Genomic DNA, 26,142 nt, shown 5'->3' with positions numbered 1-26,142 from the left:
ATTAAATTAATTATTTAGTAAAAGAATTTTTAAATTGCCAGATTGTCTCTTTTTAAAAAGATTTTTAAAAAACATACTTTATTTTTTAAGAGCAGTTTTAGGTTTCAACAGAATCTTTTCTTTTTAAAGTTTATTTTGCATTCTTAAGGGCAATTTTTATTATGTTTTAGCATGGAAGTCTCCCCTCCCCCACCTTTCTGTTCCCTCTAGAACAGAGCTCTGGAGTTATGAAGTTTAATCAGTAGCAAAATGAATTTGACCTCTCAACATTTAATGTAAGCATTTATTATGAGGAATGCTTCCATGATGTCAATTAAGTAGAGCTGTCCTGTTCTTTTATTTAAACCTAATATTCTCAGTTGTGGAATAATTTAATGACTCAAATGTTACTGTTGTATGGTCAGAGCCTGTGACAAGTATTTGCTTTGTTTTCTAGTGGTACCCACTACAGGATCATCAAATCTTTTTTGTTGTTTACCATTTTGAACTTGTTTCATTCATTTTCTTTTCACTTTCCAACATGCTTTAACCTTTTCTGGGTGATTCAGAAGATCCTGATAACCCTTAAGTATATTTTGCCAGGCTGTCTTTGAGTTGTGCTGGGTAGCTCATACCCAGCCTGTTGAACCTCCCTGTTGAACCTCAATTGCTGTGCTGTTTTTTGTGTTTGTTTTAAATACATTTTTAGTTTCTTTCCTTTTAGCCTGCCAGCAGTTACTTTTTGCTGTTGTTGGTATGTTTGCCTTAGGTTAGCCAGTCTTTTCCCTTCTGATATCTTATTTCTAGTGTGATGCTAGTTTTGAAACTTAAGTTATTGCCCGTGTGAAGATTAAATGAAAAACAGTAAGTGGATTCTGGAAGGTTTGTTCTAGTCATTAAAGAGGCAGAAAAACAGTACAACTCTGGGATCAGATTAGCAGGGTTCAGATCTCAGCTTTGACAAGTAACTAGGTTTGTAACTCTGGGCAAGTTACTTCTCTTAAGACTCAGTTTCCTGAACTATGAAGTGGGGACAGTGAGAATACCAGCCTCCTATAGTTGTTTTAAGGATTAAATGAAATAATGCATTTGAATCACTTAGCACAGTGCCTGGCACATAGTTGTGTTAGCTGTTAATTACAGCGTTTATCCACTTCTGCTATTAAAGGATTTTTTTTTTTTGCTTTCTTCCTATTTCTTAGTCATATTAGGATAGGAAAAATTGCCAGAAAAGCTGAATTCAGCCTAGACCAGATGTTACCCTAATAATTGCTAGATTGCTAAATTACTAGAACTCTGTATCCTAAAAAAGGTTTCACTGGGGTGACTGTAGTATGTGTGGATGAAACATAGAGCTGGAGTTGAGATTTCTTCACCTCCATCCTTCTATGGCAGATTGTTTTTTCAATGTAAAAGTAGTGTGTGTAGAATGCTACCACTGTGAAAAATGGAGAAGAGTACATAGAAACATAAGCTTATATGTGTATAAATTATATGTGGAAGGATTCCTAAGAAGCTACTAACTGTTGTTGCCTTAGGAAGAGGAACCTGGGGATTGGGGGATGTGGGTTAAGAAGGAGACTTAAGGTTCTTTGTTTTTTGTTTTTTTGTTTTTTACCATGCACATGTATTATCTATTCAAAACAGTTACTAAACAAAGAAAGGAGTAGACTGAATGTGTAGGCTTCAAGGTCAGGTGCCCTAAGTACCTTGATCTTCAACTTGATCTGGAAATTCCAGGCAGCTGACTGTCTAAGATGTGGGCCCCAGCCTTCAGCTATGCTTTTTCCTTAAAGAAGACAAAGACAAAAATTCTTCCCAACAAGACTTTTCTGTCCTTAACTACCTAGAGAATTTGATTCACAAACTCAAGGCCAAAATAAGTTGAGCCTTTCTTTCGTTAGCTGAATTTGGTTATGGTGGCTGAATGGACAGCCCTGTGGATCAGAATCTTATTTTCCCAGTAGAACTCATGGGAATCTTTAGTACACTTCCTGTTGATGAGAAAACTGATTGTTTGTTTTGATTTTATAACTTTAACTATGTGTGATGAAATTTACTCTAGGACTTTATACTTGAAAGTGTTTTCCATCAATTGTCTACTACACTAATTAGGTACAGAGTTTTAGGAGTAATTAGAATTCGCTCTCCTTTCGTTTAGCAAGCTTGAATCTATATTTTCTAATCTCTTAGTATCAGCAAAATTAGGTACAGGTTGTAGCAAACTTCTCTCGAAAGGTAGGATAACACTTTAATTTAAATTTCTGGAACAGACCATTGTGAATACCATGGTTCGACTGAAGTAAATATTCACCAAATTTATCATTTTCCAGCCCTGGCAACATTAATATTTAATTATAGGGTTGAGGCTGGGAAGAAAGAGTTAAATTCTGAGAGACTCATCTGTTCTTTTTTTTTAATTCTTTTTTTTTAATTAGTTGAAGTATAGTCAGTTACAGTGTGTCAATTTCTGGTGTACAGCATAATGTCTCAGTCATACATATATAGATGCATATATTCATTTTCATATGTTTTTTGATTTAGAGACTCATTTGTTCTTTTTTTTTTTTTTTTTACTTTTTTTATTGAAGTATAGTCAGTTTACAATGCTGTGTCAATTTCTGGTGTACAGCACAATGCTTCAGCCATACATGAATATACATATATTCATTTTCATATTCTTTTTCACCATAAGCTATTACAAGATATTGAATATAGTTTCCTGTGCTATACAGTGTAAACTTGTTTATCTATTTTATATATACCAGTCTATATCCCAATTTATCCCTTCCCACCCCCTAACTCCCTGATAACCGTTAAGTTTGTTTTCTATGTCTGTGAGTCTGTTTCTGTTTTACAAATAAGTTCATTTGTCTTTTTTAAAAAAGTTCCACATATGAGTTATATTATATGGTATTTTTCTTTCTCTTTCTGGCTTACTTAGAGTCACATTCTCCAGCACCATCCATGTTGCTGCAAATGGCATTATTTTATTATTTTTTATGGCTGAGCAGTATTCCATTGTATAAATGTACCACAACTTCTTTATCCAGTCATCCGTCGATGGACATTTAGGTTGTTTCCATGTCTTGGCTATTGTAAATAGTGCTGCTATGAACACTGGGGTGCAAGTGTCTTTTTGAATTAAGGTTCTCTCTGGATATATGCTCAGGAGTGGGATTGCTGGATCATATGGTAAGTCTATTTTTAGAGACTCAAGACTTGTTCTTAAAGCCAAGGTGCTAATCTTATTACACCCCTTCTTGAAAAACATTCAGTGGCTCTTCTATGTCTGCTGAGGAAAGTCCAGACTTTTTAGCATGACGTTTCAAAGCCCTTCATGACCTTTCCAACATATTTTTCTGTTTCCTATAGCGGCCCTCCCACAAAATCTAGGTATTCATTGTTCCCTTACATGTGCTGAGCTTTCCATGGCTCTGTCTTTGCTCATAGTGTTCCACCTGCGGAAATTCTCTTATCTTTTACCTGTCCAATTGCAGCACACCTTTCCAAGCCCCAGGTACAGTGTTTCACTTTCCATGAAGCTTTCTCTGATCCTGGTCAACCAAAAGTAATCCTCTCAAACTCCATTGCACTTTGTGTTCCTCTTGGGACACTTTATGCATTCTCTTTTAAGACTCTCTGTGTATGGAGTATTTTGTCTCCCCAAAGGAGACTAAGTGCTCCTTGGAAGCTAGACTCTTGTTAGCCATCTCTAATCTCCACACAATAGGAACTCAGTTTATGTTCACGGAGTGAATTAAGTGTCAGTCAGCATCTTGAAAGTGTCTTCAATTTGTTTTACCTTTTCAACCCAGATAACCATTTGACTATTATCTGTAAGGGCTGTAGAAAGAACTGCTCTGAAACAAAAAAAACTTCACCCCATGTTGATATAGTTAGTTTATAGTCTGAGAAAATCTGTGCCTTTTAAACCTCAGAGGGCAGGTGTATTAACAAACTACAGAATTTTCATATAAATAAAGAATTCCATTACCTCACTATTGCTGTTGATGAATTGGCCTCTGACGACACTTAAGCATCAAAACACACAGACTCTTTTCAGGTGGAGAGGCTGACATGAGTGATGTGGTTAAATTTAAGAAAAATCTTATGAAAAAGGACTGTTGAACTTTCTCCAGTTTGTTTCTGCCTTGGAATATGCCCTATATCATACAAAGCAGCCAAATCTTTTTCCATGACCTGTTTTTATTGTCACAAAGTGTCATTTTTTAGGCATTAACTGGGTTCAGAGGTTACAAATTTAGTATAACAGCATCAGCAAATCCCAAGGTTGAAAGGGACTTTAAAGATCATGTAGTCAACCTTCTGTGAGACAGATAGCCAAACTGCAAATTCTCTGTTTTTTGAGGTCATCCATTCCATTATTTAAATCTTCAGAAACTCCCCTGTTAGAAAGTTTTAATTTGCAATGTTCAATGTTGAGTAATTCTTTCTCCCTCTGTGACCCACCCATTGGTTCTGATTTTAATTCTTGGACAAATAGTCTAATCACTTTTCTGCAGTATTTAAGACAGCTGTCCTGTTTTCTCCACATTAAATATCTTCTGATTTTTTATCTCTTTGTCTTGTCTCTTAAAATGAAATGTTCAAAACTGTAGACAGTAATCCAAGTACAGTCTGACCTGTGCTGAGTAGAACAAAAATCTTACTTTGTACATGAAGATATTATATTTTCATTACTGTATCTAAAATCACATTAATTTTGGGGGTGGGTAACCTCATCATCCTCTTGACTCCCTTGAATATATACTGTCAGCTTAAATCTGTAAGACTTTACACACATAGGTAGACATGACTCACCTATCCTGTACCTCTACAGCTGTACTTTAGACCTGAGTACAGGACCTTAGATTTATCCCTGTTAGATTCAGCCTGTTGAAACAGCTTGTTGAAGTATTCTTGGTTCATGGTTGGGTCATGCAACATATTTGTCTTCCTGTCCAGCTTCTTGTAATCTACAAATTTGATAAGTATGTTTTCTTTTCTTTCATCGTAGTCATTAACAGAAATATTGAGGCAGGCCAGGCTAGAATTATTTCATTGGACCATTCTATTGCTAGTAGATTTAAATGGGCAGGATTAATTGTATATGGAAATACAGTTGTCAGTTTAGACTCAATACTCCATAATTATAGCAGGAATTGTCTTTTAGGTGGATAGTCCTATTGTCCTGTTGTAGCTGCTTAATAACTATTTAACAAGCAATAATAGAAATAAGTATGCCCATAAGAATGAGAACAGGAACTAGCTTGGGAAGTTGGTGGCTCTTTATATTTTTATATATAGTTAAATGTAATATTGTATTTATTAATAAAACATAATATAATTCTTATATTCTTATGTAAGAGAGCCTTCTGAAGTGATTAGAATCAATGTGGTATAGGGGGAAGAGCCCTAAATTTGGCCCTGAGATGTTTTATTCATTTATTTATTCAGCAAATATATATTGATTACATGCTGTGTTTAAGCCCTGGATATATAACGATAAAACAAAACAAAACAAAAAAACACCGAGACTTGATCTTTGCCTTCAATGGAATGTGCATTCTAGTGGGAGAAACAATTTGATAATTTACACAGATGAAATCATAGTACTTACTGTGACCTATATTATGGACACGTGCTGTCCAACAGAAATATAATGCAAGTCACATATTTAATTTAAAAGTTTCAAGTAGCTCTATTTTAAAAAGTGAAAAGAAAAACATGAAACTGACTTTAATAATATTTTCTTTAACTCAATATATTGAATAATATTTCAACATGTAAGCAATATAAAAAAATTGAGATATTTATGTTCTTTTTTCTTGAACTAAATCTTTGAAATCTTACACTTATACCACATCTCAATTTGAACTAGCCCTATTCAAATTCAAATTCATTCAAAGCCGTATTCAAATTCATTTTGAACTAGTGGCTTCCATCCTAGATAGCACAGTACTGTAACCACCTTTACAGACTGCCCTGTGGTGTTGGGCAAATTACTTTCTTTCTTTAGAATGCCTGTCTTCATCAGTAAAATGAAGGATCCATACTTGTTTATCTAAACAAGTGGAAGTGGTCCCTTTCATATATGAGAGGGACTTCTGAGATGCTGTAAATAATCTGTATCTTGATCTGGGTGGTGCTTACATGGGTGTATATTGTACATAAAAATTCATTAAGCTGCACACTTAAGATTTACGTACTTTTCAGTATCTGTTATATCTCAATAAAAGATTTTAAAAAATAAAATTACTTCCAGTTTTTTGATTCTGTGCCCTTAGATAAAATCACTCTGATAAGCTGACCTTCAGTGGAAATGTGTAATGGGGAAAATGGAAACAACCAGTGATTCTCTATGTCTTCTTCCACCCAGGATGTGTCTGGTCAGAATGAAGCAGGAAGGCCGGAGTGGGAAATACATGTGTCGTATCATAGTTCATTTTATGTGGGAGGATGTTGAGCAACGTGGCAGAATCATGGGGGTAAGTGAGTGCTGTCAGATTCTGGTCTTGGAAAACTCCAATGAGGGATTGCCTGACTTGAGTTGAAGTTGTATGTGCTCTAGAATGGCCTGATGTCAAGTGGTAATTCAGCTAGAGTCACTTCTACCTCTGTGGAGGCTGACATGTTGCTGGCACTTTATTTGTGTATTTGCACACATTATCATGATTTGTCAATGTGAAGACATCTTATGTACGGAGATGGGATTATTAAGCCCAAATCATGGTGATAGGAGGTATGGATTTGGTGAATGGAGCAAATCAAATATTATTAATAATAATAATGCATTATTAGGACATTATGCCTCTGACACCACTTCAGTGTGTCAATTCACAATTGGTTTGGATGACAAGAACCTGGCATGGGGCCTGCACTGTCCTCAGGAACTTAAAAACAAGCACCTTGATCACTAACAACCTAAAGTACTTTGGCAAGGTATTTGCTGAAAAGTTCCATTAAGTAACCTGAGAAAGGAGGATATATAGTATATATATATAATGTAGAATGTAATGACAATAGAAAAATGAAACCAAAATTTTAGAATACTGTTGGTTATATAAATAGCAATCTCTTCCTCTATGTATATTGTGTATTTTGTATATCTAGACTGTGTTTTAGTAGATTGTAGTTCCTTTTTTTTCACCCATATCATTGCCTCCCAGCTTGGGAGCATCTAAAGCAGAACCATCAGACAGGGTCATGAAATGGATTAACTTGGTTTCATGATTACAAAGCAAATTTCTCCCTGTAGACTGAGAAATAAAGTTTACATATGTATTATACAAGTCATAAATGTTCATAGAATAAAAATCAAACAGTAAAAAGCTTTTAATGTAAAAAAACAACTATCTTTTTCCCAGTCCAACTCTGCAGAAATAACCATTGTTAAGAATTGACGTGTACCCTTCCGGTTGTTTTCTATAAAATACAAATGTATAAATGTATATTCTTTTAACATAGCACAAATGGGCTTATACTATACACACTGTTTTCATCTTGGCTTTTTTAACTCAATATATATTTGATGTGTTTTTACTTTACAATTGTTCTTAAAATTCAGAATGTTTTAACTGAGGCTGAAATCCCTTTAATCATCGGTCTCAATCCTGGCCAACTACCTCATTTCAAGAAGTAATTAATCACTGTTTCCACTTTGGTGTATATCTTTTAAAACTTTCTTATGTTATCTATAGAAAATATGTAGTATTGGTTTAGTGTGTATATATTTATTATATATGATACTATGCTGTATGTGTGTAAATGCAACTTTTTGTGTGTGTGATTTTTTTTTTTAATTGAAGTATAGTCAGTTACAGTGTGTCAGTTTCTGGTGTACAGCATAATATCCCAGTCATGCATATATATATATATATACACACACACATATATATATATATTTGTTTTCATATTCTTTTTCATTAAAGGGTATTACAAGATACTGAATATGGTTCCCTGTGCTATGCAGAAGAAATTAAACTTTCTCTTTTTTGTTCAACAATATGTTTTGGAGATCTTTCCATGGTGAATGGGAATTAAGTGGGAGATCTTCTCTCATGTTTTACTTTTTTTTTTCCCCTGTAGACATTTTAATAGCAGTCAAGATTTCCTTCCCATTCATCACTGTTGAACAGCAAGGTCTCTCATCTTCCTGCTTATTCAACTTTCACTCGTCATCATCAATTTTAGGCATAAAGGTTTTAGTTTTCTCTCAAAATCAAGTTTGAACTACTTGAGGTCCAGGTTTTACTTTTATTTACTGTAATTATCTTCACACACTTCCTCTGTTATTATCTAATGATATCATGTACTTACTCTATGTGTAAAATTGTACTCTGGGAGACTAAATCATGGAAATGATGGTTGCCTACCTGAGAATCTGGGTTGAGGGTATTTTCAAATTCTCATGTCTTTGGAGAAACTGCATCTATGGGAAACAGAGTAGACGTGCTTCATTGACATTTATATGCCTTTCTCTGAGACAACAGACATTAGCATTTCTGTTCATTCTAAGAAGATGATAGCATATTTTCAAATTTTAGCTGCTGTCATCATCATATCAAATGTTTTGGAGTCAGTATTCAGCTGTCTTTGTAATTGTGCTCTTTGCTTCCTTCTTCATTTTTCTCACTGACGTGACTTACTGCTGTTCAGCTGCTCAGAGTGGGATCAGCAGCCTTTAAGCTATTCATCCAGCTGAGTGTTCCACATGCCCTCAGGTACTTACTACCCAACTCTGTGGCAGCATACAGTGGACATAGGGTAGTTCTGGCAGTCTCAAATCATCCCATGTGTTGATGGCCAGTGATACCCCCTGACTATCCAACGCCTTGGCTGACTGCCATGCAGTTACACAGCAGCTCTTCTGTTAGCCTGTTTTCTTATCACTGTTGACTAAACTCTGCTGAAAGTTGAACCGCTAGAGCCATGGGGGCCACAGCTGGTCCCCAACCTGAATAGCTTAATGAACCACGGGTTGCTAACTCCTGGACTACAGGAACCCTTTACTCTACCCTCCCCATCCCCAAATGAATTTCCTTCTAGACCTACATATATCTATCTCCATCACAATAGTCAACCCTGTGACCTTCTCCCATGTTACTTTATAGTGTTCCTTCTACTTGACTGTATGCTTTATAAAGGCAGGAAACCTCTCTTATCCACAGTTTTTTGTCTACACAGTAAACATTGGATGAACAAATACTTGTTGAATGAATGAAAAAATTGAACTTCAGCCTCTGAAATTCTGTTTTAAAGCCAACTTATTTGTCACATAGATCATACTTGGTTTATTAGTCTCTAGTCCAGGTGTATATTAATGCAGTCCTGCAGGAATTAGCCTTTCCTTTTTTTCCCTCCCATTTTATCCAGCCATTTTTTCCTGTCTGAATTGTTCTAAATATGATACTGTCCTATGGAGAAGTGTGTTAGATTAACATTTCTCAAACTTTATTGTGCCTGCAGTTCACTGTTATTAAAATACAAATTCTGATTCAGTAGGTTTTGGGTGAGGCCAGAGAGTCTACATTTCTTAAAAGCTTCAGGCAATGTCAGTGCCACTGGTGGGGCAGGATGGGAAGGGGCAACCACACTTTGAATAGTAAGGTTTTATATGATCCATAATGTTCCCCAGGTATAGACTTAAATTTGCCTTCGTGAAGAGAAATGCCAAGCTCCAGTTTAGTTACAAAGACTTTAAGTAAAAGATGATGATTTAAAAATAATAAAGATTTGAAAGAGTTGAGGAATTACTATTATTGCATTTCTATTATAACTAACTTGATCTTCCCTTTTCAATCTTAAGCTATAAACAGACGTCCTTTATATTGGCAAGAAAATTAAATATTAACCACTTCTAAGTTGTGAGTGTGATTGTGTATGTGTAGAGGGGATCTTGGTCTTCAGTGTGTGTACACCTAAAAAAAAAATGGGAAAGTTAGGCTGGAGAAAATGGCATGTGGCTAGAGAAAAGTAGTAGGCAGGGGGCTGCCAGTCTGGCCAGGTTCTGACCCTGGCTGGCAGGTCTTTTCTCCTCTGTGCTTCAGTTTCTTGCTTAAAAAAAAAAAAAAAAAAAAAAAAAAAACTTGAGGAAGGGCAGGTTGCTACATGATTTCTAAGTTTCTTTTCAGCTTTGAAAACCTATGATGTGAAGGTGGTAATTTGCAAATCTATCTCTGTGTTATTCGCAGGTGTACATCTTTAAGAAAACTCATATAAATAGTAGAATTTATAAGACTGATCAATGTAGTGGTGATTTTTCTCATGCCAAAGAATTCTTAGAGGCCATTACTTTACTTGAGTGGATTGGTGTGGGGAAAATTGAGAATGTGAATTAATGACACATTAGAAATTTGGATCAAGAAATCCTTTGAAATTAGAGTTCCAGTCCCATCCGGTGGGAAAATTTTCACTTTACAGAAGTTTGCTTTTTACCAGCTTTTTAGGAGCCCAACTATTATGAAAAATAAGGCAGTCTCGTATATCATCAGTGATGCTGGTATAAAAAGCAAGTGTTAAATTTGAGGTTACAAAAATCACATCAATAATTTAGAGTGTTCTGACCTAAAAAAATTATTTGGGATTTAAACATATAAATTAGCTGTGGAAATAAAGTTCATTATATCACCTCATCTGGTCTTGTTTTATTTCATTAACTGGTTCTTAAAAACCTTTGTGAGCTGAGTTGCAGCTGAAGAGGTTGGAGACCATTTTTCCTTGGGCTCTTGCCTCACTCCTGAGTGTTGGTAAGAGTCGAGAACTAAGACTTGACACAGCTGTAAAAACAGACAGCGCCTTTGGCCTCAGCACTTTCTCCTGGTGCAGGCAGATTTCAGATGTAAATTTCACTTTCTGCCTCTCCTACTAATGAAGTAAGTTTCTTTTGCTGGGTTTGCAGCCAGGTGTGTCCAGTCTTGTGGCTAACTGGGGTGTTTGACTTAATTTTTCCATTTGTGACATTTCAACCAAACTTAGAAAACAAACATAAAAATTAGCTCAAGGCAGTGGCTCAAAGTGTTAATGGTAACCTTAGGCTGACTAAACAACTTCCTCTCAGTTCTGCCCTGCCAGACATCTCCACCTTGTGGCTTACAATGAGCAGGTTTAAGCTTTCCAAACTGTGGAGACTAAGTGGGAGGGGTGGAGATGGGTTTTAGTTAAGAAATTGAAAGTTTATCTTTATCAGTGGTGCCTGGCATACCAGTTGCCTCACAGGATGTCAGATGATTTCTTGCTAGCACCCTTCCAGAATAAGTATGAACCTCCTGTCACCTCACAGTCTCCTGTTCTTGCTGTAGCTGAGCTGCTTGATGGATTGGTACAGAGGGCCTGGGAAGAGGTGGAGCAGCTGTGGGCTGAGCTGGACTCCTTTGTAAAATTCTACTTTGCTTTTCAGAACCAGCATTTTGCTTTGCAAGGTCCTCTGTGATCATACTCCAGACTACCTTCCAAACTCATTTCCCCTAGCTCTTCTTGAACCTTAAAAATGAGAAATCTTCTAGCACATGTGCCTGGCACATAGTAAGCACTCAGTGAACATCACATTCCATCTTTGCTTCACATACTTTTCACTGCAGCCAACCTGAATGTCTTGCTCTTCCTATCTTGTGTCTTTCCTCATGCAGTACATACATCTAGATTGCCCTAACATGCCAGTCCCAATTCCTTCATGTCCCTCCACTTCAAATTGAAAGCCAATCCCAGTTTCCTCTAGCTATAAGTACTTTAATAATTTTATCTGCACCCCTCTTCTGGCTCTGTTTCTGTTTTGAATCACTGTTATTCAAGTCATGTTGACTACCTTCTGGGTGACTTCCTAGGAGGCAGGAGGAGTACATGCATCCTTCTCTGTATTCTCCAAAGTGCCTGTCATTGCCTCTTGGCTGAATGTGTGCCCAGTAAATATCTGGTGAAAGAAGACGGTTCTGGAAGCCTGTTATAAGTATTGGAAAAAGTGGGGTGGAGAGGTATCCATTTTATTCTGAGGATATTTGTTTGCTTATTAGTCTTAAATATTGGAAGAAGAAGAAATAAGAGATTATCTCCACTCTCAATTTTTCCTATCCTTTGTCCATGCTTTCTCATCTTCTAATGGGATTAATTTGATTTAAAAAAATTATGTGTGAGGTACGTTATGTTTCTAAACCAGCAAAGACTTTAAATCTATAAACGTTAGTAGAAAGAAGAATCACATGTACTTTAGTTTTTCTGCAAATGTTCTTCCAGGCCTTCGTAATTCCATTGTCATCTCCTACCTCCCCCAACAAAAATCTTCAGTCAGCCTCCTCTGTTTTTACCGTGAGGTAAAATTTTTGCTGTACTTTACATTTCTTGGTCAGAATTAAAACTCACTGCCAAAGGTATTGTTTTAAAAAGCAAGGACTCCTTTAAGGGTATAGGTTTTGTGGCCAATAATATGAATGGTGGAGTGTAAATACAAAGCAGTCCCCTGGGCTTGAAGCCTTTGAAATAAGTATACGTGTTTGTTTTCCAACATCAGCTGTTCTTTTGAACGTTTTTTAAATGTCCTAAGCTATTAGAGTGGGTTTTTATTTATTAGGAGAGAGAAGGCGAAATTCTTAGAAGGCAGAGCAATTCCATTTTGGGATTGGCTGATGAATTTAAGGAGGCACTAACTGAATATGTACCTCTAGTAGATGCATTCCTTTCTCTGCACACGTTTCCTGTCCTTAGGCCTTAAGAAGTAGCACGAATGCGTGGAGTGTGTGTTTTAGGTGGTTTTCTAACTGACTGGATGCCTGGGTGCATACAACCAGAGCCAGCCTGGTGGCTCAGATCACCTGTCCTTCTGAGTGGCCTACTGGATTCACTCCATTTCAGGGAGTGTCTCAGAAAGAGAAGTTATAAACCTTTCTATATTTGAAATTAAATAAGTCATGAAACTGCCATCTATGCATATGATCATTTCTCTCTCTCGTGGCCATTTTTAACTTTCAGTCATAGTGAGTTTCCTGAGACCTAATTCCTACTTGTTTGTATTCCTACAGTTCCTAAAATGGAGCTTTGTGTTTAGTAGGCATTCAATAAATGTTTCTTGACTGAATAAATAAGTGAATTTGATCCCCTTTCTTATCATCAGTTTACATCGTGTAATTTCTGTAGGAGAAACAGTGACCTAAATCCATTTTTCAAAGCCCTGGCCACCTTAGCACAGTGACACAGTCATGCCTTTCCCTAGTACCCTTCTTAAGTACTCCTCATGCTGAGTACTCCCAATCCAGCTCATTTCAGAACTGTTTACCTTTCCAACCCATCACATTTCTTTGGCCTCCAACCTCTCTGGGTGCCCTGTTCCATTTGCTGTCTTTTATACCATATTTATAATACTACTTAGAGCTGTGTGCATTGGGCACAGCTAAAGCCACTTTCCACACCTCTTTCAGAGGGTCTCTAATGCTACTCCTAAGTAAATCTCACTCGGGAGACAGGGGATGAATAGCTCCATGAACCTGTTCTTCTGTGCTTCCTGTCTTCTAATGTCATCACTATCCATCCAGTCCCCCAAACTAGAATTCTGAGAGTCACTCTCGACTCTGGCCTCATCCTCTGCATCCAGTTGTCTCTTGTCACTTTTCTGCCCAAAATATCTCTGGATTTTATCCTCTCCTCTGTTCCATTGTTAAATGTCAGTCCTCATCAACCCTCCTTTATTGTACATGGCCTCCTAACTAATTCCTAGATGTTCCCTGTCTGGTGAATCCTGCTACCATGTAAGCTGCAGGAGGTGTTCTTTCTAAATCCCACATCTGATCATATCCCTCCTCTGTCTAGAAATCTCTGAGGAATAAAATTCAGACTTCTTAGCAATGGCATGTAGAACCCTTTGTAATTATATGGAGAATGTTCCTGTTCTTAGAAGATATATACTGAATTATTAAGGGGTAAAATGTTTTGATATCGTCAAATGATTAAGCAAAAGAAAAAAGGTGTGTGTGTGTATGGACAGAGAAAAAAACATGTCACAAAATAGTAACAGTTGTGAATCTGAAATTCATTCAAGTTTTTGTTGTATTACTTTTACCTGTTTTTTAAAAAAATAAATTTGAAGCTTTTCAAAGTGAAAAATTGGAGGAGGGGCAGGAGGGGCCCCAGTCCACCTTTCTAGTCTAATTTCCAATAAATGTCTCCCATATACAAATGTTCATGCTGGAGCGTGTGCACACACACTTAAACATTCCACTCATGCCAGGTTTTCACTGGCACTGTAATAGTCCATGTTCTTTTATGCTTCTGGTCATTTGTTCCAGCAGTTCCCTCTGTCTGAAGTGGTCTTAACCCTGTGTCTTTTGCTCATGGCCCTATAAGATACAGCTGGATAGTACCTCTTCCAAGAAGCTTTTCCCAGCACCCCCCAGTACATCAGTATACTTGGCTACTCCCTTGTCTATATTCCTGCAGCACTTTGCACGGATTTCTGAAATAGGACTTAGCATGCTGTACTGAAATTATGGGTTTGTATAGGTCATGCCTGTTAGATGGAGTAAGAATCCTGGAATCCCTGGTGTCTTACATGTCACACTACCTAATGTAGTCACGCCTCAGATACCTATTGGGTGAACATATGTACTTGCTTCTTTTTTTGGAGGGGGGGTGTAATTCGGTTTATTTATTTCATTATTATTATTTTTTAATGAAGATACTGGGGAGTGAACCCAGGACTTTGTGCATGCTAAGCATGCGCTCTACCACTTGAGCTATACCCTCCCCCTGTACTTGCTTCTGTTATTAATGTCTGGTCAGCGCTGTCTCCCAATTATTGGCTTAATGAATGATCTCTTATCACACCTGTATTCAGTTTCTCTGACCCATCTCCCCTTCCCCCAAGAAAGGTTCCTTATTCTCTTCTTGCCCTGCCTCATGGGTTCCCTGACTCTTTCATCATTCATACTTTTAATCCGCTTTATAGGATAGATTAACCTTAGAATATTAGGCCAGGAGCCTCAGAGAGTCTCTCAGTCTGAAGGTGCTCAGGTGTGTGTATTTTGAAAAATCTCCCCGGATTTCTGGCACATCTCAGGTTCAGGATTTGTCCCCACTCTCTCACTTCTGTGGTGAAGAAGTGGAGTCCCAGAAAAGTTAATCGATTTGCCTAAGGTCATGCAGCTAGAAAACAGCAAAATGAGGACCAAAACTTGGGTATGCTGAGTCCCAGCTGGGTGTCTGCTTTACTGTATGACGATACCTCCAGTGGGGGTGGTAGATGGGTGGTCCAGAAATCAACCTCATGGCAGATTCCTTCTCCCCTGTCTTATTACCAAAGACTTCCAAAGACCAAGATGACAGATTTTCTTGACTCTAGAGGCCTTCCATTTCTTCAGTGCAGTCCCAAGCCTGAGGCTCCTTTATTCAGAATTTCTAATCCAAAACGGCAGAGATTTCCTACTCAACAGGACTAATAGAGATTAAGGGGGAGGAAAAAAAAAAAAAGACAGATGAGAATGCTAACAATGTTCTGAATTTGTTTCTTTTTCCAGCATTTATAGTCTGAATGTCTCCACATCGTCTGAATTTGCCTTAGTTGATTTTACAATTATTTTTCAGAGACTCCTTGGTTATGTTTTTTTAAGAGAAGAGGAACACCGAGACTGAACACCATGCTCGGAGAGACTGGGCTGGGAGACTAACAAAGGCGGTATTATACTGTGCATGGCAAAGCCAATAAATGAATTCAGGAGACACCTAGATGTGTTTCTAGAGGAGGGCATGAGGGGGAGGGGTCTGGTGAAAAGGCAGAAAGGTGGGATTAAGATAAATTAAAATGGGGCCAGCCTGCTGGATAAGGGGACAGCCTGTTCCTGTTCTTTCTGTTCCCACCATTGCTTAAGAGTTTTCATTCTGCTTAGTTCAAAAGTTAAACCCAGTCTTTACCATATAACCTTAGACCCTCCTGTCTCCCACTCTCCTATTTAGGAAAAGAACTTAAAGGCTATTTCAGCCTGATACAGCTGTGTTTATTAGTGGAGAACTACATCTGGGGGATCTTCCTAGGGAATCTTAAGACTGTTAAAACTGAAAGCGAACAGTGAAATAATCTTATCCAGGGATTCTCAGTGTGGCCCCCAGACCAGCAGCCTCAACATCACTTAGGAACTTGTTAGAAATGCACGTTTAGTGCCCCACTCTGGATCTGCTGAGGTGGAAACTCTGAAAGTGGGGTCCAGCAATCTGTTTTTACAAACCCTTTGCTTTGAGGGCCACTGCTCTAGTCTGACCCTGTCATTTAAGTGATGGATAATCTGGCTCTGGGAGAGCTGAGTAAGCTTAAATTAGAAACCAGTTGAAGAACGGAACTCAGGTCTCCTGATTGCCAGCCCTTACTGCTCTCTCTGCTAAAAGGAGCAGGGTCTGGGCTTGGGCTAGTGACATGTGGAAGTTGAGGATTTTAGCCTAATACAGAAACAGAGTTCACCAAGAGTAATAGCTAAGATTTATTGAACACTTCCTCCTTGCTGTGCACTTTATAAGCACCATTTGAATTTTATGTTTTACAACAATCTTGCCTATGAGATCCTATCGTCATTTTACAGATGAAGGAACTGAAGCTCAGGGAAGTTAGTATATTAGTTTCTTGTAGCTGCTGTAACAACTTACCACAAACTTGGTGCCTTAAAAGGGTAGAAATTTATTTTCTCATAGTTCTGGAGGCTAGAAATCAGTTTCACTAGGCTGAAGTCAAGGTGTTAACAGGACCTTGCTCTAGGGAAGAATCTGTTCTTTGCCTTTTCCAGCTTTTGATGGCTGCTGGCATTCCTTGGCTTATGGCCACATCATTCCAATCTCTGCCACGTTGCCTTTGCCTCTTCTGTCTGGGTCTGAGCACTGCCTTCCTCTTACAGAGTACATGTGATTACATTGAGGGCCCACCTGGATAATCCAGGCTACTCTTCCCATCTGAAGATCCTTAATCTAATCCCAGCTGCAAAGTCCTTTTTTACTGTGTAAGGTAACATTCACAGGTTCCAGGAATTAGGAAGTAGATATCTTTTGGGAGACCATTATTCAGCCTACCAGTTAGGTAACTTAACCAGGCTTACACAGTAAATAGGAGAGCCTGGATTGGAACCCAGACTCTAGGTTCCCTGCTGTTAATCACTACTCTGTACTCTCTGAAAAAGTCACTGCTAAAAGCTATGGTTCTAGCGTTAGAATTAATATTTTTGAAGTGTTTCCCTCTTCCCCAGACTTGCATAACATTACTTGTCACATAACTCTGAACCTGTGAGTCCTTAAGCATCTCTGGTCCTGACTCCTTCAGTTAAATTGTTAGCTCCTAGGGGACAGAGATTGTAATTTTTTTCCGTTAAAGAAATGGAAATATAGTTCATATTCACCATTTTGAATGTACTTTTTTAGTAAATTTACAATGTTATGCAATCATCACCACTATCTAATTCCAGAACATTTCCATCACCTCAGAAAGGAACCCCATGCCCATTAGCAGTCACTCCCATCCCCCACTTCCCCAGTCCCTGGCGACCACTACTCTTTCTATCTCTATGAGTTTATCCATTCTGGACATTCTGTATAAATGGAATCACATAAAATGTGGCCTCTTTTGTCTGCTTCCTTTTTTTTTTTTTCCCTGCGCAAACTGTCTGCTTAGCATAATGTTTTCAAGGTTCATCCATGTTGTAGTGTGTTTCAGTACTTCATTACTTTTTATGGATAATCTATTATGTGGATATACCACATTTTATTATCCACTCATCAGTTGATTGACATTTGGGGTGTTTCTATTTTTGGCTTTTTTGAATAATGCTGTGTGCATAAAACATATACAAGTTTTTGTCTGAATATATGTTTTCAGTCCTCTTGGGTATATACCTAAGAGTGGAATTGCTGGGTCATGTGGTATGCTATGTTTAGCTTTTTGAGCAAACTCAGATATTATACTTTATATCAAGTGATTTGAATTCCTAGTGTGACATACATTCTTCATTTGTTTATAATGAAATAACATTGTCATAATATATAATCTTAATCATATTTCTCAACTTACTGCCAAATAAATATTTACGCCTACAATTTGGGACAGTAAAGAGAGAGGATGGTGTTTTAATGGAAGGAGTTCTGGCCAGCCCGGCCACTCTCTGGGTGAGCTTGAGTAAGTCAAATCACCTCACCTCTCTGGGGAGGAGAGCTAGATGATTCCTAAATTCTCTTCCAGACTTAACATTCTGCAACTCTGTGAAAGTCTGAAAAGCTCGCCTTGTGTTAAATCCCAGAGCTTGTGTTCTGTTTTTTCAGCAGTTCATCATTCTCTGTCTGATTTCTGTTCCCAGACACAAACAAGGTTTTACCCATCTATCCATCCATTTTATTGTGGTCTGCTAGTTTCCAGGTACTCTGCTCGGCACTGGAGATACAAAGACGACAAAGATACTGTCCCTGACTCCCTAGTCTAGGAGGAGAAGACAAACATATAAATAGGTGATTACAATATTAAGAGATTGTGATATTTAAAAATTGCTCTGCCCAGGGGAGAAAGCTTGGGGTACGTGACATTTGGGGTAGATGACTTTTCAGATAAGCGTTTGCTAGGCAAGAACATTGTGGGCAGAGGAACAGTGTGGGTAGAGGCAGAGTGATGTGAGAGGACACGAGCATGTTTGCCTTTGTTTGTGGCTTTTTTCCTCCTTTCCCTGCGGTGGTGAAAACAGACTATCCAGACTAGCTCCATTTTGAGATCCTTCTGTGTGTCCAGTATTCACAGACTCATCAACTCAGAGGTCTGTTCCCTGTTTTTTAGAGGCACTTCAGACCCACTTTCTGAGTAAGGAGATTCACTGAATGGCTAAGGAGCCTTGATCAAGATTTGAGTTTTCTCCATAGTACCAGCTGAGTTTGGGCTCTTGTAAATGCCCTTTCATCCCCTTAAGGACTTTAGTTACCTAAAAATATTAGGAATGTAAAATTTTACAATATGATCAGCATAGCACAAACTAAATTTCTAACCTTTGACTAGAAACATATATGGAAGTCTTTGTGTTTTAAACTGCCCCTTTCCCAGCCTCCTAGCCTTCATGAGAGGTCATTGTACAGCTCTTTCCATGGTCACTGTTCTCTTTCCTTTTACTGGAGGGCAAAACTAGGGCAGAGAAATAATTTTTATTCACTTCTGAAAGGTTACAGTAATAAAGAAACTCTTGTTAACATCAGAGAACGTTGCAGCCAAGAGTTTTCACAGTCTGGCATTGTTTATTTTACATGTAATTTGGAACCTTCTGCACTCTTAAAATATTGGCACAAAAATGTTTTAACTGTTGAAGTGCTTCATTGCATGCAGCGGTGTAATGTGGTGTCAGAGAGGCAGCAGGGCTCTGGAGAGCTGTTTGCCCTATTCCTGTTGGGGAGAGAAATGGTATAAATACACACGCATCTGTGTGTGTGTGTGTGTGTGTGTGTGTGTGTGTGTGTGTGTGTGTGTGTGTGTGTGTGTGTGTGTGTGTTTGCGTGAGCATGCGCGCATACATTCACTTGTATATATATCAGCCACTCTGCACTTAGAATTAAGAACTTTCTCTGTCCTGATGAACTTCTGTGCTTCCCTTTATTTGACAAGGAGAATGACATAGCTGTCATGGCTGCCAGAAAGAACAGAGCTTCCCTTATTTAGATACTTTGATATAATTATTCACTGTCCCCTTTCTCTCACACACACTTTATTACTTAACTCTTTTCTTTTACTTTTCTCTATCAAAGGATCTTTGTTCTTGTTGTTGTCTTGTTAGGTTGAAATTAAGATTGGAAAACAATGGCAGGAGGATCACATGTGTTAAGAGACTGCTAGACTGATGACGGGGGCTTCCTTAGTTCCAGGCTCAGCTTTGCTTCCAGAGTTTGGAGAACCTTCGGCTTCATGTCCTGGAGGTTGAAAATTGAGCTAGATATTAACCTGGCTCTTGTAAGACTCAGGGATTCCCCAGGGCTGACTGTGCCCTCAGTAGCCTGTCTGGTCTGGGGACGGTTGCCTGCTGCCCCCGTAAGCCTTCTTCCTCCAGATCTGGCACTTTCTTGGCCTCTACAATGGGGCCATGGCAAAAGAGGCGGAGGTTACCCCCACCAGGTGAGCCCTGCAGAGCTGTCACCAAGCCAGGCCCTTCTCTAGGGATCTCCAGCAGGGGGTTCCTTCCCCTGCAGGAATTTCACTACCGAGAAAAGGGTGCTCTGCTGGCATGTCTGCCACAACCACCATGCCCCACTCCCACAGGTTGTAGACTTTCTGGCACAGCCAGCTCGGGGATCTCACACTGCCTGCCTGGATCTGCTGTCAGTGCCCACCAACAGAACATGAAGTGCCCCGGACCCTGCAGGCCTTCTTCACCCAGAGAGGGCTTTGTTCCCTTTTAGAAGATACTTACTTTTGGCTTCTTGACCCACATCTCCCTATGATGGAGAATCCAGATTAGTACAGGCATATGTAGTTTGGGGCTGAGGAAACAGGCCATTCCCCCAAAACCTAGTGAGGGGCCCTGTGTTCTATTCTCCACCTCTAATGTATGGGCACTTTGTGCTAAGCTGTCGAAGGACCATTTTCCCAAGGAGTTGCCTCTCATCACATGGGCTTTGGAGCCAGACAGACCTGGGTGCTAATCCCTGCTTGCCATAGTTTGGCTGTGAGACCCTGGGCAAGTGTGTTTACCTCTCATTTCTCTCCGTAAACTACATAGTATATGACTTAAACAATAGGATGCTAGTAAAGACTTAGCACGTTCTAGTCACTTGATAAAATGGGCCCTGTATTTGGACCTTTTCTGTAGCATCTGGCATAGGCCACTTTATTTCAAAAGGATTTATGTATACATCTGTCATGCCCCACTGGATTCTGACTTTCTGGAGGATGGAGGTCATGTCTTTTGTCTTTGTATCACCTGTTTGCCTGGTGGGTCATGTGCATAGCAGGCACTCATTCAGTGTTGGCTGAATCTGTTAGGATGACTTGGATAAACAGGGCAGGCATTTTAGCTTCTCCATCTGAACCTGGGGAAATAGTAACCCCTTATTTTGGAGCCTTTGCGGACAGTTTAAAAAGATATGTGTGAAGTGTTTGGAGTCCTTTGAAAGAAAGGTACTGGGGAAATTAATAGTGTTTTTGCTGTTCTTGGGAAAGCCCTTTGTGGTTCCCAGCGAATAAATTACTTGGAGTGAGTTTTCTAACACCTCCTACTCTGCTCTGTTCACTGAGGCTTTTTTTTTTTTTTTTTTAATAACTGTCTGCTGTAATGCCTCTTTGCTCTGACTTATAAAGATATATAATTTTGGTTTTGGACTTTTGACCCCTTTCTGCTCCCAAGAGAGAAATTTCTATCAGAATAATAAAAGGTGTAAACTGTGTGTGTTGCCCTTTTTTGGAGCCTTGAGTAGTTTAACTGCTGGGGTTAAGAATCAGCAGGCTTGTGGCTTGTCCCTGGTTGTGGGGCAAGTAGGAGAGGATTCCCATCAAGCACTCAGTGGCATTCTAAGTGTCTCCCACACTACTGCTTTTCATCCCTGTCCTATGCCCTTTTGCTCAAATTCTTCAGATTTCACATGAACTCTTATTTTCTTTTGTATTTGGAGCATATTTGTTTATGGCTATACCTCTTCTCTTTCAAAGATAGAAGATGTTTATCATCTGCTGTGCCTTAGAGTCCCAGCTGAGTTGCTTGCCATAGAGGATCCTCCCTCTAGAAGAAACAGAGGAAAATCACTCAGTAGTCTTGGAGCTTGGAGCTAGTAGTCTTGGAGTAGTCTTGGAGCAAGAGCAGGGAACTAAACTTGGTTGTACCATTAATCAGGAGATTCAGATGAAGAGCCTGGACCATGTTATTTCTAAGGACCCTTCCAGATCAGGAAAAAAAAATCTATGGGGTAAGAATTTTCCAACCCAGGGTAGAATTTACAAGAGTGAACAGTATTAAGCCACACTTCCCACTTGTTCTCCAAGACTCGCTTGCCCTGTGGCCCTGGAAGAGCTGGCCCTGTCCCTAATATCCTCAGCTGACAGGCCCATGAAAGACCAGAGTGGTCTGGGGACAGATGTAGGGTTCAGAACATGCTAGAGTTGTCTGGTCTGAATCAGTGGGTAGATATGGATGTCAGAAGAATCCCACTTGGACCAACCCCCAGGAACTGTGTAAGGAGACTGAGACTGCTCTGGCTGATGGCGGGAAGCCCCAGTCAGGGCCAACTCTAGCTGGTCGGAATTCCAAAGCAGTCAGTGTTTATATTTTTTGCCACTTCAGTGGCTAGAAATCTCCTAGAAGCTTGACAGCCGCAAGGATAATCCTAATTCAGCCTTTTCCAATTGAGGACACTTAGTTTCCTGACAAGAAAAATGGCTTGTTCAGTGTGACATATTAGTAGAAGAACAGAGGTGAAAACTCTGCTGATTCATTCAGTTGCTCTTTTCGTTGCATCATCCTCTCACCTTTGCTGTTTCCTAGAGCTACCACCCACCCTCCATTTTGGCTTCCTAACTTACAGACCTCTTTTGGCCCTTTTCTCTTAAGGTCCGTGTTCCAGTGTCTAACCTGGTGCTTAGTACTTAATAGGCCTTTATCAAATGCTGGTGGGTGAGTGAGCAAACTCACAGAGTCTCTTCCTAACTCATTAGAATCAACTTCCTCCTGCTACCTTGCCTGATAAACTAATTAATGCTAAATTGTTGATGGATGCTAATAGAATAACGTTTTAGTGGTCCCAGGTGACATTTGTGTTTTAATGGGGCTTTCTGTAAATAGTGTCTTCAGAAGGAATGATTGCCATAACACCAGGAGGAGCTCTTAGGGAAGGAGAGATTGATGCGGCCCCTCCCTCCACGTCTTTTCTCCCATGGGTTTCACCCTGCACTGGGAACTACCAGAGGGCAGTGGCTCTACTAAGATCGGGATGGCATGTGAAAAAGTTCTGGAAGCCAAGATGTCAGACCCAAGATACATTAGAGCTCTACGCTGATTGCAGCTGCCCTGGATAACACTCCTCTTCCCGATCATTTCCCTCAAATGGGTTGGGTTGGGATTGGGGTCCTGTTGGGGTTGGTTAGAGCTGAAGGAGCCTCGCTGAAAAGCAGACTTCTTTCTCTACGATTATTGCTGTCTGTTTAACTGTTGATCTTTTCTGAGGGTCAGTGGTATGTGCCTTACATGAGACATCTCTGGTGCTCAAAGGAGCAGGACGAGCTGCAAAGAGCCCTTCTTTAAAACACCCACTATCAGGACTTCAGTTGTCTTACTGACCCTCAGATCCGGTCCTGACCTCTCACCTAAACTCACTGTCAGCTGTTTCACTGGCCCCCTGGCCTCTCGACTCCTTCATCTCAGATCTATCTTGCAAAATCATTTAACAGCCTGTCTCAGCTTCCTGAACACTGCTTGTGTCAAATATTCATCCCACAGAAACCCACAGTGGCTCCCTGGTGCCTGCTAGCTGTGCACCACACCCCTTAACCTGTCTTTGAGGCTCCTTGTGATTCACCATCATTTTATTAATCCTTTCTGCCTCCCTAACTTTTCTTCCAGTCTCTGCCTGTCCATATTCTACGGTCTCCTGAAATCTTCCCTAACTCATTCAGATTTACATTCGTGTCTTATTCTACCAGCGTGATTATAAATTTCTTAAGTGTAAGGATCATGGGGCATCCTTGAGTAACCTCTTCAGGGCCCTGTGCAGAGCAAGGCACGTTGTAAGTACACAGGAAATGCTTCTTTATTTAATTTAACAGGTAATTTTGTTGCTTTGCAGGAGGGTCCAAGGGGGAAGAGAAGAATGAAATAAAGATAATACTTTCAAAAATTGACACAGGTATTGAGACATCTGTGCTAGGTAAAATATATTCTGAATAATATTTTCTTGATTAATTTTCCTCAGCTATCCCCTTGACCCTTTCTCATCCCACACAGTGGTGCAGAGCAGAGTGATACAGACAGAGACATGGGCTTTCGTTCTCCCTTCCTTACAGATGCTCTGCACCAACAGGAAGTGTTCACTCAGTGCCTGCTGTGTGCTGGGGATACAAATGGGATCAGGTGTCCTTGTCCTCCAGGAATTTATAGTAAAGCTTCCATCAAACATCCTTAGTTCTGTCCTTGAGCAGTTTCTCTACCTTCACATCAGTGCTTGCCAGATTTTAACAACAGCAGCTTCCCAGCCTATTCCCCATCTGTATACCACACCCAGGCAGTTCTCATCTTAGGGACCTTGAATGACAGGATTAGGGTAAAAGCACTAAATTACTGTTTAACATCCTATATATCCTATATATTTTATTTTGCTTATTGTGACTCTCATCTCTCCCCTAGAACATAAGCTCCAGGAGTTCAGGACTTGTCTCTAGTTTATTGCTGTATCTTTGTCTCCTAGAACAGTGCTTGGTGTGTGATTAGCACGAAAGTACATTTGTTGAATGATGAAAGCATTATTGAATTTTTTTTCCTCTAGGTCCAGCAGCATTATTAATTTTTATGGCTCTGTTAAAGATTGTTTCACTCATTCATTTATTTATTCAAGGAACATTTTGGTCTCTCACCACGTGCTCATCCCTAATGCTGTTGGTAGAGAGTATATCATAGAGAGATGATCTTATAGGGTTTACAATCTAGTCTATACCAAGAAGAGAAATGAAGTTGACTCTTTTGTGGGTTAAATTCCAAACTAAATAGACGAACAAGTACGATAGAGTTCACTGGCTTTTGTTTCATTTTGTTTTGTTTTTGCTGCAGACTTCCTAGAGAAGCTGGCCCAGAGCAGGGCTGAGAATGATGGCAGGATGGCACCAGAAACTAGGCAGCCCCCAGGTGCTGATGGAAGGGACGGAGACTGCCAGGCCTGTGTCTCAGGTGGAGGAGTTGGTGGCATTTGTCACTTCCCTTCTGAGGCAGTATCACAGTGGTCGAGGGCACTGAAGCCAGACTGGACTCAGGTCCTACCCCAGCTATGTGACCTTGGGCAAGGTCCTTAATCTCTGTGCCTCAGTTTTCTCTCTGTAGAATAGGGATAGCTGTGTTACCTGCCTTACCTTACAGCATTGTGCAGGTTAAATGAGTTATCATGTATGATATTCTTTGAATGGTGCCTGGGACCGACATAGGTTTTTGCTGCCATAAACTTTATTACTTAGTGTTAAGCATTTTTATCTCATGTAATAATTTAAAAAGAAAAAGGCAGTTTTGATGGAAAAACTGAGGCTCACATTTGTCTTCCAGAGTCACGAGGTGGGGAAATGGGCCCAGAATTTACTTAGGTTTCAGACCATTTCTTAGATCTGAGTGGGACTTAAATACAGATCACTAAAGAGTGCATCTCTTTGACAGACGCAGCATTCCAACTGAAGTTTTCCTTTTCCTTTAGATAAAATGCTTATTCTTTTAAGAACAGTGTAAGGAAAAAAGAGGACAAAAAGAATTACCCTGTAGAGATGGGGTTACTCTCAGAGCTCATAAGGCTAAGTGTTCCATTTTCAGTGGGTATCTGAACGTCACTTCTAGCCTCACCCTTGGCTTCCTTGTTACTTGAGCAGGAGTGCTCATATCACTCATACCCAGAATCCAGGCTCAGCCATTTCCTTCTACAGGATTCTGTAAGCTATCAGCTGAATTGCAATTCTGTTTGAGTCTTAACGTAAAAGTTTGGACTAGGAGTCAGAACACCTTGAGTTCTGTGAACACCTCGAGCATTTATGAGCTGAGTCATAATTAGGTGAGTCACCTGACCTTTTGGAGCCTTTGTTTCCTCATCCCTATAGCAGGGAACAGCTTCTTTCTCAGATTACCACAGGGTCAGTATTCTGGAAATTGTATGATTCTGAACAGTAAGCAGTAAGGAAACAGTGGTGGAAGATAAGCATTCTATGATCCATACAGAGCAATGGAAATGTCCACTTTACTGTCTGGGGCTCTAGTTGTTGATCTGGCCTCCTCTGTCCAGCTGGAGCCACCAGTTAACATGTATGATTGAGTTTATTAGGGTATCCCATCTCTTTTGCTCCCCATTACTGCAGAGAAGGAGAAGACAGGACTGTTTGATAAAAGGGCTAGGAATCCCAAGATTGGGAAGGGCTAGATTTTGGATCCTCTGAGAAAATGTTGCTGTCCAGGCAACATAATGTCTATGTTAGAATCGCTGAATGGGGAGGGACTCTGGCTGGGGTCAGTGAGCTCA

At 39.6% G+C, this 26,142-nt stretch overlaps 1 protein-coding gene across 1 annotated transcript in view; it reads left to right on the top strand.

Moving 5' to 3' along the window:
• The window catches only part of UQCC1 (ubiquinol-cytochrome c reductase complex assembly factor 1), an 86,403-nt gene that overhangs the window by 39,467 nt on the left and 20,794 nt on the right, over positions 1–26,142 (top strand). Inside the window, exon 7 of the mRNA XM_010960812.3 lies at positions 6,362–6,470. Within this exon, the coding sequence (XP_010959114.2) occupies positions 6,362–6,470 (109 nt within the window). The remainder of the gene's footprint in view (positions 1–6,361; positions 6,471–26,142) is intronic.

Source organism: Camelus bactrianus, chromosome 19 (genome assembly GCF_048773025.1).
Source record: "Camelus bactrianus isolate YW-2024 breed Bactrian camel chromosome 19, ASM4877302v1, whole genome shotgun sequence".
Classification (NCBI taxonomy): Eukaryota; Metazoa; Chordata; class Mammalia; order Artiodactyla; family Camelidae; genus Camelus; species Camelus bactrianus.
This window is presented reverse-complemented; position numbering and strand designations above follow the sequence as displayed.